The sequence below is a fragment of the Fusarium proliferatum genome (genome assembly GCF_900067095.1).
Source record: "Fusarium proliferatum ET1 genome assembly, contig: FPRO_scaffold003, whole genome shotgun sequence".
NCBI lineage: Eukaryota > Fungi > Ascomycota > Sordariomycetes > Hypocreales > Nectriaceae > Fusarium > Fusarium proliferatum.
Window position 1 is genome coordinate 3,254,680 of NW_022194792.1, and position 12,442 is coordinate 3,267,121.

The window sequence follows — 12,442 nt, forward strand, 5'->3', positions numbered from 1 at the left end:
GACGTGGTCACATTGGCTTTTTTTTTAATGTGATCATACCACAACTGAAAATAACGACCTAATATCTGTGCGTGACGTTTGTCTCAGGCAAGCGAAACCTGACGTCATCAATTTTCGAATGCTATCTGTCTGTTATCATGTCTTATTTGTCTCTATATTATCTCCATGTTGTTCGGGCATTAAACATACTTATTCATTCTTATTCCACGGTGCATTATGAAACAACGTTACAAACTACCGCCATTTGCTTTCCATCCTAATATTAGAAGCGTATGTGCTTATGCAATGTTTGTCTTCTTGGGCTGGACATCGATTTCGCCAAGAGGGAAGCGAACCCATGTTGTATCCTCCGTCATAATACCAGCCGCACCTGCATAGAAGGCTGCGAAGGCACAGATACATGAGAATGCACCTCCAGTCTTGTTGATACGAATAGCAGCAGTAGGGTGAGTGGTTTGCAGAAACTGAGCCAAGCTGAGGAAGAGGAAAGCGAGGAACAAGAAACCGAGAACAATGAGGATGGCAATGTTTGTCTTGAGAGCGGCCACAAAGAATATGAGAGTGAGGAAGCACCACAGAATCAGGAAGATGCCCAATGCAAAGCTGTAAGCGCGGTCGTCGCCCTTGTATGCGTCCTTGATACCCAGATCAGGAACGAAGAACATGGCGAATGCAAGCCAGAAGGCACCATAGGAACAATGGACGGTAGTACCAAAGGTATTACCGACGCGGAACTCCATAAGGCCGGCAAAAAGTTGGGCAATGCCACCGAAGAAGACAGCCAGGCCAAAGATGGCTTGGTCAGGGCCGACACCGCCGAAGGGGTTTGATCCAGGGAGACTGTAACACAGGGTTAGCATTTAAAACCATGACCAAGGATATGGGAATAATTTACCCAGCACCGCACTGGTAGAGGCCGAGGACAAAGGTAGTCAAGGCGAAACTGATCAACCCCAATGGACCAGGATTGGCAACCTTGAAGAACGAAGGGTTATACACCTGCGACACCATGGACTGGTGAGGCTTCTGAACGTTCCTATTTCGTTCCTCATAGTAATGGTTGGGATGATTGCAATGGTAGTGGCCTTCCTCCTTATCTGTGTACTGCGTAGGGGTCGTTGCCCCGTGGGAGGGAGGAGTGCCTGAAGACATCCCGTCTGAGTATTGAACTAAGACTTATGGAAAATGAGTAGTGATAAGCTGGCCACTGAACACGACAGAAACAAGCTTATGTAGAAGGATTCGGGATAGACTTCTGGAGAAAAATCTGGAGAAAGATCTGGTCAACGCATATAGGGTCCAAGACATAGCTTTATATCCCCCATCGTTCGTACTTGGCTACGAGATCTACCCCAAACCCAACTTTGAGATGACGAACGAACGGACATTCGACTCCATCGGGCTCTTGGAGTGTGGGAACGGCAAGTTCCAAAGGTCACATTGGTAGGATCAGCAACAGGCTGAGAACTGATAGTCCAATGTGATAGTCAAGCTCATTGGAACATGTCCCATCTTCCGAGCTCAACGACCCACGACACTAACAGTCCTTGAGCAAGAACATCACCAAAGGGCCGAGGATCAAGGATGGGCGTGGAGAATAGACCCAGTAACCAATGTGGAGGTTCCCAACATGGTGTGACGGAACCTTTGCAGGGCCTATTATCCCGGGAAACGCTGGATATGTCGGCACGCGGATATACCATGCTGTAGACTGCGCTTGGGGGTGATTCAGACGAAGCGGAGCCAGTGTCCAGGGTATAATCCAATCGTCATGAGGTTGGTGATGAGAATTGTGTGGCAATGGTTGGCCAGGTTCGAGTCAAGTATCCATACCCGCGGAGATTTCAAATCATACATGGAAACCATTGAGCATTGTGCCGTTCATTTTGGCCAGGGTCTTCATCAGAAGTGAAATCGATACTTCAAGAATAACTCGTCTGCGAAGCTGGGAAGTGTTTAAGACCAACGTTGAGGCTCAGGCCAAGCCGGAAGGATCAATCCTGGCTCAGCTAGTACTGAGCCTCAACACGAACCAGCAGGGGAGCTGCACGTCGGAGTTATTCCCACGAGAAAACACCCTAGAAGCATTAGTAATGCAGAGAAAAGCTTGCGGTGGAGATGACGGCCGAATTATGTCGCTGATAAGTGGAGTGATTGTCATGGCGGCCGGAAGAATTCCGTTAGCGAACTCCACCAACTTCAGCTCGCAACGTGGTAAAAACGAGGCTATCAAGAGTCATGTTCATACTGCTGTTGGTTTCATTGGCTCACAGACATAGGAAATGCCGTCCCCAGGTACCGTGTGTCTGGTTGATCTCTTGACGGGTCTTCCCCATATGTGACGAACATCATCTTGCCATTTACCCCAAATCGCGGAGTCGGGCTCTGACTCAGACGAGGAGAAGCATAAACGGAATTAACTAACACGAGAGAAACGTGAATCTTGTCCAGATCGAGGCTCCCGACTTAGCGCAGCGCCTCTGATGACATGGTGTGCATGATGATTTATTATTCCCGCGCTTATATCCTGTTACAAGTTGATAATATCCTCGGTAGCGCTCAAATGGAAGTTCGGTTACACTCAACTAATTGCCGAATGATTCAGGGTAATCAGCCTTTCATCTCGATGGGAGACAGTATTTCAATACTTCAAGAGTCGGATACGTCGGCAGTGTTGGTTGCTGGATGAATTGCTTTACTTCGAATTGATCGTCGGCTGGAGTTGCTTTTGAACGACTGGTTTTAGCCGCCAGCGATTGGAAGGAAATACAGTGGCAACCCGAACGGATAATGTGAACGAATCTGTCGTCGAATGCAAGGGTATCTCGGGACATCGGCAGATCGAAGCAGGGATGCTTTAGAGACAGTCTTCACCGTGGTGAACATCTCGGTGAAGAAACATGGATCTGGTCTCGTGACCATTCCGGCTGCATTAGATAATCCCTGCCACCTCAGTCTGTGATTGTGGGGAACGGAATCTGCGGGTTCGGATGATGCGCATGCTCATTCGCCACTTAATCCTCCGTCTTTTGTAGCCATCGTTTCCTGCTCTAACATGCTCAGTCCGCGATATCCAAAACCTCACAGCTCGTGGTGCTGAACATGATTTCAATGTCTCTGGGCTTATGCCACTCAACAAACTCGTCATGCCGCTGAACAAATCTGCCATTTTTCTCAGTTCCTGCAATGTCTTTCCCGCCGTGTCGAGTCTAACGCCTATCCGATCTATAACGTCATCTGGAGGGGTACGATTTAGCCACGCACCGGCAACGACTTTCTCAATAGACGGGAATAGACGATATGCTACAGTAAACAGCGGTCAAAGTAATGAAGTACCCGAGTGGCCTAAAACTTCGTATCCTTCTCCCTACGAGATCTTCGCTATGAAGAATGACGCTCCGTATACCAAGCATCGATTCTATCAGCTTGTCAAAGTCTACCACCCCGACCGACACAGCCATGCTCTCAAAACCGATAACATAACACACAAGGTCCGCTTAGAACGGTATCGCCTTATTGTTGCTGCCAACGACCTCCTTAGCGATCCCTCTAAACGTCAACTCTATGATGTTCATGGTGTAGGATGGACTGGTGGTCGGCCTCAGACACTCAACGAAACTGTCCGCAGTGCCGATCGTGCCTGGCGTCATAGAACCGGATCTGCCGCACATAATGCTACATGGGAAGACTGGGAACGATGGTATGATGCCCGTGATGGCAGAGTGAAGGATCCTTTATACATGTCCAATGGCCTTTTTGCCACTCTCGTTGTTGTTATGTGCATGATAGGCGCTTTTGCTCAGATGAGTAGAGCAGACCAATACGGCGCCGATCTCGTGGAAATGAAGAACCAGTCCAACCTCGCCATTGGGCAGCAGGTGGCCCGTCGTAATACAATTGCGGCGGGCAGGTCCAAGGATGAAAGAGTTGATATGTTTTTGAAGGACAGAGAGAACTTGAATTATGCTTTCCAGCCTGGAAAGTATGACAACGAAGTGCTGCAGGCAGCTCAAGGCCATGGTCCTTGTCATGGACATGATGGAAAAGTGTGAAAGCAGCAGGAGTGGACTTAGAGGATGAGGCAACATGGGGTTGGTGAGAACATACCTTGCTTTGCTGCGGTCCTTTTCTTTCGTTCTGTTTTGGAGCATTGTCGTGTGTCAGCACGCAAGGAGTCTGGAGTCTTTCGATATTGTTCCTGAGGTAGCTTTCAAAGGATCGACCTTTGAAGAAATCTTTACATTGTGAAAGAGGTCTGGTCAAAGAAATAATGCTTAGTGGTGATTCAAACTTAACATCTATCTTGCTACTCTCTATAACTACATAATACTGACTACCTTGCACTGTTCCCTTCGTCTTGAGTATACCAAAAATGGAATATTGAAACATGATCCAAAGTTGAGACAGCTTTGATTAATCTCAAGCATAATTAAATCGCGTTGGCCTTCCCCTGTCCTAACTATAACACAAATAAATAGCTAAACAACATCAAAATGGCCCCTTTCGGACCCATCTCCCATCCGTAAGCGACAAAGCCGTAGCACAAGATCTCGTCGTCTCACTCTCATTCAGAAACACCGAAATTAAGCCAGCCCCTATTAAGCAGGAGGTCTCTCCAAGAATCAAGGCATAGAGTCTTTATTAGAACGCTTTCCTCTGGCTTTCTGCCCGCTCCCGACTCTGATCAGTCCTATTTGACATTGTGCTGAATCTCGAAACCAAAGACACAGGGCTTACAACACGTCGATCAGCCTGGACAGAACTTGATCGAGACAGAGGTGAGATAGGTGACGTATCATCGTCGGGGCTTGGCGGAGACTCTGAGTCTTCTGAGCCATGCACCTCAGTCATACGGCCTCTGCTGACAGTATATGCCCGTGGCTTCTGCCACGCTCGGGTAAAGCTTCTTATCTCCGCCACTGCGGGCTGAGGTGTAGGTGATCGGACACGGTCGCCATAACTGACCCAGGAATCCTCTAGGCTCGATATCCGGTCGTTACCCGATTCTGTTAGAGGCGGAGGTGTTGGTAATGGGGAACTCGGTGGTGAAGGACTGTAGATTGGGGTCTGCGGAGGAGTAACTTGGGTCACTCTTGAGCGTCTTCGTGACTTTCGAACCAAGAGCCAAGTTGCCAAGGCTGTAATGGCTAAGCCAAAGAGAACACCGATTACTATAGCAGCTATAGCTCCATATGATAGACCACTAGGGGAGTGTAATGTTGAAGCTCCAGAACCTGAGCTCTGGTTGCCGGCAGGAGTCGCAGTTGAATATGTAGTATAATTGTTTGTAGTAGCGACAGGTGTCGCTGTAATAGTTGTTGAAGAAGCTGTTGGTATAGTATTAGGTATACCATCTGGATCACTCGAATATGGATTCATCGTCTCCCACACTGTCTCTGTCATGACACCGCTCTCGCTGTCTCGGTTGCTATGGACAACTGTTTTAAATGTCGAACCATGGCTGGATTGCCAAGTTCGTGGGACATCTCTGTCCTCATGAGAAGGAACTGTAACGTCTGCTGGAATTATAGTAGCCATGAGTTTGTGGGTTTTGAGGAACAAGCTTGTCGTAGATGCAACAGAGTTTGTCATAACCAAACTTGATTTTGAGGATGCTTTAGAAGAATAGAAGGAGAGGTTTATTCTAGGTACTGTGCCGTGACTTGTATCGACTGATCCGTGTTTGTTACCTTGTGCTTCAGCGCGCAAGAGAACCATTGGTGACACCAGTGATGCCCGGCCAAAGCCTCATTGTTGGACTGGTAAACTATCTTTAGTCGTGGGCTAAAAGCCATCGTCAATCAAGGATACGGTGGTACGATGTTCTTAGGTGGACACTTCAGGTGACGGGAGAAGAATTGTGTTATTGATCAATGTTACATTCTTCTGGCTTTGGTTGAATCACGGATTACGAAGACCCTCAACCTTTGCCCTCATGACACGTTCAGCATTTGCAGGAACAATGCGCTCAGTAGGTCCGAGTCGCATCATCTTTCCCACAAGGAACATGAGCTTGCCCTGAGGAAATGTCTCAGAGCTAGCGAACTCCTGTAAGATCTTGTGCTCTCCTTCCATGGCCTCATCAGCCAACTGCTCATATTCCTCTTCAGGAATCTCCTTGAACCACAAATCATTCTCTGCAATTGCTTGGGTGACTCCACCTTCTATCTCCTTTAAATAGATGGCAAAGAGAAGTTCCTTGGCAACTTTGCCCGTGATTTGTTTGCGTATCAGATGATAAAGAAGCTGTGACAGGTCTGAGTCAGGAACTTGCTCGCAATCGCCTTCTGGTGTGAACGTCAGATCTCGGATTGCAAGTGGGCCAGCCTTGTAGGTAGTCAGGCGGCCAAGTTCGTGGATGATCCAGTTACCCACCAGAGCAGAATAGCTCTTGAACTCGGGCATCTCGGCCTGGCTAAAATCTTCCGAAAGCTTGTCCTGGATGGAGTGAAGGACCTTATAGTAGTATTGGACACGTGAACCATTCTCCAGGTTAATCAGAGACAACGCATCCTTGGCCGTAAGGCCAAATCGGGCAATCAGAGTATCCAGCTCCGAATCAGGAGTGACAGCTAGTGACTGACGCAAGTGGTCTATCAGGTCGTTTCCAATGAGAAGAGGCGCGATATCAGGGTCTGGCATATATCGATAATCAACTTCGCCCTCTTTTCCACGTAGCCGCCGTGTTTCAGTAGACCCAATAGACCAACCTCGAGTTTCACTGGGAATAGAGCGCCCGGCTTCTAACTCGCGAATTTGACGGTCACGTTCTGCAATAATTGCGTCTTCAACCGCTTTGATGGTACTCAGGTTCTTTATCTCGGTTCTTGTGCCGAGAGATAGGTTGGATCCATCAGTTCTTCGAACAGAAACGTTGACATCAGCTCGCAGACCTCCTGTTTCCATACCCGATACGCAGGCATCCACGGCATTCAATAACATCTGAATCTTTCTCACAAGAACGGCAGCAGTGCGAGGGTGATGAAGTTCAGGCTCGGTAATAATCTCAATAAGAGGAACACCTACACGGTTGAAGTCGAGCCATTGAACCTTGTCAGCTTGAGCGAGCGTCTTGGCAGTATCCTGCTCGAGCTGAACCTGCTTGATTCCGATCGTCACACTTTCGCCGTCTTGAGGAGAAATTCCATCTCGAGCCAGAAGAGCGATATGCCCATTCTTGGCGAAGGGCTCATAGTACTGAGTGATTTGGTATCCAGAGGGCTGGTCCCACCAGAAATAGTGTTTTCGGTCAAATCGACTGACCTCTTGGACTTCGCAGTTCAGGGCCAAGGCTGCACGCAAAGCGGGAATTAAAGTTTCCTTTTGGAACAAGGGCTGGCTTCCTGGCATGGCAAGATCGAAAAGAGCGACATGGCTATTGGGTTCATCGTTGAAGGACGTGACAGCTGGCGAGAATAACTTGCGGGCGGTGTTCAATTGAGCGTGAATCTCGATACCAACGGTCAATTCCCAACCATCGACAGTTTGAGAATCATCCTTTGGCTTCTTTTTGCCTTGCTTCTTGGCCTTCTTGGCTTCGTCCTTGAGCTGTTTCCGTAAAGGGACTGGCTGCTCGGGAGCTGGTGTGATAACTTCAGGAGAAGCATGCAACCGCCTTGTCATATTGGTGATGTTTATGGCTGCTGATGGCAGTGATGTGTGTCTGGATACATGACACGCACTGATACATCCTTGACGGGGTATTTGTCCTGTCAACAGATACCTGCTGAGGATGGACGTTGATATTCTTGACATGGTGAGAAGAGGTACAAGGTATTGGCCATATATCTGCAGGACAAGGTTTTTCGGAATTCACTTAAGCCCATGTGTGGCCTGATATAGTGATATCAACCAAGACACCAAGTTTTCGACTTTGCTTGGAGTGGTGGTGTTTTGGTTGGAGGGGCGTAACGGAGGGTTATGGCGGAATGCACTATGATTTGGCCGTTCAAATAAGGCTGATCATATGCATACAATTAGAACGGCCTCAAAACAATAGTTACCCCAACTCAATTGGTCTTTTGAGGGGGATCTTGAAGCGATCATTGGATGTTCTTTTTAAAGCTCAGGTGGAGCTATCAACTGAATATCCGCCGTACAGAACTAAAGATCAATTCTGATCACGTGCCCCAAAGACCAGGATCTCAATTGCTTGGGTCTGTCTGTGGTTTCTGTATCTCTTGTTATGTACGTTTGCTCTATAAACCATCTAAATACCTACTTTTCAATTAAATAAAAAAATGCCTTTGAAGAATCTCCCGCCTCTTGTTTCTACGTGAGCTTTGTTCGATTCCGTATCCGCCGAAAGAGTGTCCCTCTTTTGCTATCTTCGGCTGCCATTACTTGTATTGGATGGTTGGATGACTGCTCTCAACACCACTTCACATGCGACTGTCATTGCTTCTGATACCACCCAACACTCGGACTCCCCACCACCACTACTTCATACTCCAATGGCAAGCTTAAGTGCTCAGCCGGCCTCCGCGGCTCAGCTGCTCGCGCCGTCGCCGCTGGAAACAAGGCAGTCAGGCGAGCGCATTGACTGAAAAGAAGACATATCATCGCGTCGTCATCTTACGCCGATATATTAGCTTCAAGAAGTCTTGAAGCTTACACTCTCATCGACCCTCCCGCATTCACTCTCGATACCTATTATTTTAAAGCCCCATTCAAAGTTATCGGGAACTTTTCTTCGTCTTACCTTCTCCACGCTTTCATGTCAAATCTCACTAGACTATTGGGCTGACATATTTACGGTTGCTCACGGATTCTGGTGTCAGTTTCCGGGCGCTACAATCCTGTCAAACGCTGTGTTCAGCTTTATGGCAGCCTCAACAGACGGCCGCCACAGCTGAGATGCCGACTATGCTTCAGTGAAAGCTTGAAGAACATCACTTTCATCGCAGGGTGACACCTCAAGATTGCAGTAACAAATCTCCGATAAAACGAGCGCGCAGTCTATCTATCAACACATCCACGCGAATTGATCAAGACACCAATTCACACAGGATCAACAGCGCCAGCTCACAATGAGCGACAGGGCACAAACACGGCCCCGACCCTCGTGGTCTTCTTCGGAGGGCGCCATTCAAGAAGCAGTATCCCAGCAATCGACGGTTGAAGACTATGAAGAAACAACCAGTCAGTCGCCTAGTGAAGGTGCTACTCACTATCCAACACCGCCTAGTTCGTCATCCAAACTGGATCACACCCGCTCAAACGTTCAACGAATTGTCAGCGGGTCCGCCGTTACGCAGCCAACACCCACCGACGATGCAGCCGTAACTAAACCCACTGGCAATAGGACCAAGATGCCAAGGGAAGCCAGAAACGTGAAGAACAGGGGATCACGTCGACCTGCTAGTATATCATCATCCGGGCCTGATCCACACTTTGTCCCCCATGACACCTTCACATCGTCCCCAGAATTGTGCTATTTTAAGAATACTCCCAGCGGACGTCAAGCAATGCCCTCGGCATATGATGCAACAACTGTTGCCGCTGCCAACTATCCTCAGTCTCCTGTTAGTCCTATGTCATACACTGGTTGGGGACCAAACCATACTCCGGCTGGCTATCCGCCATCACAAGACCTCTTTTCACCTCAGCAATCGGGTTTTCCACTCATCGAGCAATCTTACCATCCTGGATTTACATATGTGAACCAAACGGCCAGTACATTGGAACCTTCTATTGTCAATCAAAAGCCTTCATACGATACTTCATACGACACCTCTTGCCCAGAAACCCAAGACGAAATGGCTGTGCCTAATGGCAACCTCCCAATCGAGGCTCTCGATGGATACGCATCTATCGCAGCCAGGATCTCCGGCCGAGCTGAACCACAACTGAAACCCATATATCGAAGATTCGACTGGCTACTTCACCGTAACCTCTTGCGTTATCAAGACCAACTTGGGATGTTGGAGGAAGAACTAATACGCATGGATTCTATCACTACACGATTTGGGGGGCATATACCTGTGTCTGCTCGAGAAGAACGGAGGCTTGGCCACCAGATCCATCAAGATAGGGTAAATCTTATGGAAAGAATAGACGGTATTCTTTCCAAGTACAGTGAGTGCATCAAAGACTCGGGCACGACTTTATCTAACTGGGCCAGAACTGGCGATGTCGACACTGGAATACATGCAAAAGCGACCGTCACCAACAAATGACGAAGTACAAGCTTACAGAACTTATCTGAACCATAGGCAGATTTTGATAGACGAAGAAACTCAATTCCTTGGTGCGTCAGACCTCGTCGCTCTATCACACGGGACGACAACAAATGTTCCCGGAGTTAATCAAGGACCACCTGTCGCTCCAATTGTTCCTCTGAGAACTCTCATAAACGGATTTTCTATGAGTTTTCTCTGTTTAGGGGTGTTGATGATGGTTCTTCCCGATCTCATAACCCGACTGGTCATGTTGGTCTGTTATGGTGTGCTGGTCACTACGATATTATCGACTACCGGACATCTCAGACGACTGAGACAACTGTTCGAAGGCTAAATGGGACACTTCTCTTTTACTCTCAGCTCGAAGTGTCCAAGTGAAACCTTGCTCTTGAAAGGCGGCTGGAAGGATTTGATAAGAGGAGAGGTCAATACCCAAATGCTAGGATTGCGGATTTACTTTCCTCTTTGTACGATGATGGGCACAATATGATCTCGCAATATGATATTTGAGGACATAAAAAACAAATTGCGATGAGAGTATCAGGATAAGAGAAGTATCATTAACTTTGTGTACCAAGTTGAGTCTATAGCTGCCCAAGAATTACTTGCAGCGAACATTAGCAGCGATTTGAAGTCGTCTAATATCCAATCGGGCGAATGGTTTAGTGGTATAATACTCCCTTAGCATGATTCATCCGAACAATCTGGGAGTGGTCCAGGGTTCGATTCCCTGTTCGTCCATTTAAGGTGGTTAGAATCCATCATTATATCCTCTTTTTTTTTTTCCTTTTTCGTTATAAGCATTACCCTATACATTGGAGATTCTCTTGCCTTAATGCTTTATATAATGGCACAGTAGAATAATGTTGCTTTCAAACACTTGCATAGCCAGGTGCAATGCTTATTTGACACCAACTCCAATCGCGATTAATACTCTCAAGGTCTTAGTGTGAGAATGTTGTAGGCAGATGCAAAGGACCCTAAGACATACTGTTTTATAGCGAGAACCTACACTTTCGCTTAGATAAACCTCAACCTGTCCTCCACATGCCAGCAGAGTTGCATATAAGTACTTTGCATAACTCTTCTCGGAGACGGCATGTCCTTCATCGGGTACTCACTCTGAAGCACAGGCAAGTGACACGACACAAGTGCACTGTCCAGACACGTGTTGGAGAGACAATAGCACAGCCTATGTGAGATTACCCTGAGTCTCGTTGAAGCATCGTATTCATGCTGAGCGAAGAGACTTTCATGTTGTTCAGCAGATTTCGTGAGTCTAGACTGAGGATAATATAGCAAAAGCTGCTGGGAGGAGATGTGAATTGTTAATCTATCTCAGACAGGTATGGCTTATGTTGTGTGTAGAGATGCGAGATGCCGCTGCGGTTGCAACGTAGGACAGGGCCCGCAGTATCGCACAGTCAAGCAGAGAATGAATGCCTTTGAATTTCAGTGGCAAGAGTGATGACATGAGCTGTAAAACACAATGTTATTGACCGGGGTCGATTGTGTAGAGGGCGGTTCTTCATACCAAGGCTCAGTTCGATAGGCAGGGTTACAGTGCGGAGCTGATTCGAAGACTTGTAAATTTCTGATGATTGATAAATGCGCTGGAGACTTGAATACGTATGCATATGAGTGTATGAAAATGAACCATTTTGTGTATATTGGCCACCTGAGAACATATGGTGTCCCCAAGAAACCTACTGGCAACATATCCAACAATACTCATCCCAGTAACCAAATAGAAAACCCTCAAGAAATGACATCAATAATATTAAGCGGTCGTTCAACTCTCGCCCCGGCAACTATTGCTATTGTTAAAACCCTTTATGAAGAGACTTTGTGACTCAACCTCCAGCTCAGGGGCAAACACCAGAAACATGATGGGATGCCTCAACACCACGTAGTGCAACAAAGAGTCGGTACCACCGAACAACGGCTGTTGCTTTAGCATTCTACCAGGATCCATAGTTACCTACATGCTATAATTACTTGATGTTACCTATTCATCCCTATTGTTGCTGAACCGTTGCCCCTTGAAACCATAGCTCGCCAGCTGCTCATCACTGCGGCGGTCTGTCACTGTCAACGAACTGACACTTGCAGCCTACCTAACGCAAGGGCCTCTTCTATTGTTTACCTCCGCGTCAAGGTAGAAAAGGAATCCTCTCGTCATTTGATTTTCCCACTTCTCTCTTCCCTTCTTCACCCTCTCTCTCATCTTCCCTTCATTGCATCGATCGTGCCCTCACCAC

General features: G+C 47.5%; 5 protein-coding genes and 1 non-coding gene across 6 annotated transcripts; 3 read left to right on the top strand and 3 right to left on the bottom strand.

Annotated features, from left to right (window-relative positions):
- Nucleotides 1-278: 278 nt before the first annotated feature.
- Nucleotides 279-1,152, bottom strand: FPRO_05975 (uncharacterized protein; the record flags this gene model as incomplete). Its single annotated transcript, XM_031229164.1, has 2 exons — nucleotides 279-840; nucleotides 896-1,152. The coding sequence occupies 2 exons, from the start codon at nucleotides 1,150-1,152 to the stop codon at nucleotides 279-281; spliced, it is 819 nt and encodes a 272-aa protein (XP_031079427.1).
- A 1,994-nt stretch (nucleotides 1,153-3,146) lies between these two features.
- FPRO_05974 (uncharacterized protein) lies at nucleotides 3,147-4,052 on the top strand (the record flags this gene model as incomplete). Its single annotated transcript, XM_031229165.1, has 1 exon — nucleotides 3,147-4,052. The coding sequence occupies one exon, from the start codon at nucleotides 3,147-3,149 to the stop codon at nucleotides 4,050-4,052; it is 906 nt and encodes a 301-aa protein (XP_031079428.1).
- A 589-nt stretch (nucleotides 4,053-4,641) lies between these two features.
- On the bottom strand, nucleotides 4,642-5,538 carry FPRO_05973 (uncharacterized protein; the record flags this gene model as incomplete). The annotated part of the gene is made up of 1 exon (XM_031229166.1): nucleotides 4,642-5,538. The coding sequence occupies one exon, from the start codon at nucleotides 5,536-5,538 to the stop codon at nucleotides 4,642-4,644; it is 897 nt and encodes a 298-aa protein (XP_031079429.1).
- A 363-nt stretch (nucleotides 5,539-5,901) lies between these two features.
- Nucleotides 5,902-7,623, bottom strand: FPRO_05972 (related to PET112-required to maintain rho+ mitochondrial DNA; the record flags this gene model as incomplete). The annotated part of the gene is made up of 1 exon (XM_031229167.1): nucleotides 5,902-7,623. One exon carries the CDS (start codon nucleotides 7,621-7,623, stop codon nucleotides 5,902-5,904), a length of 1,722 nt encoding a protein of 573 aa, XP_031079430.1.
- A 1,406-nt stretch (nucleotides 7,624-9,029) lies between these two features.
- FPRO_05971 (uncharacterized protein) lies at nucleotides 9,030-10,515 on the top strand (the record flags this gene model as incomplete). Its single annotated transcript, XM_031229168.1, has 2 exons — nucleotides 9,030-10,077; nucleotides 10,124-10,515. The coding sequence occupies 2 exons, from the start codon at nucleotides 9,030-9,032 to the stop codon at nucleotides 10,513-10,515; spliced, it is 1,440 nt and encodes a 479-aa protein (XP_031079431.1).
- Nucleotides 10,516-10,832: 317 nt separating this feature from the next.
- Nucleotides 10,833-10,922, top strand: tRNA. Its single transcript is given in 2 exon segments — nucleotides 10,833-10,868; nucleotides 10,887-10,922. It is a non-coding gene; the product is annotated as a tRNA-Ala (tRNA).
- Nucleotides 10,923-12,442: the final 1,520 nt, after the last annotated feature.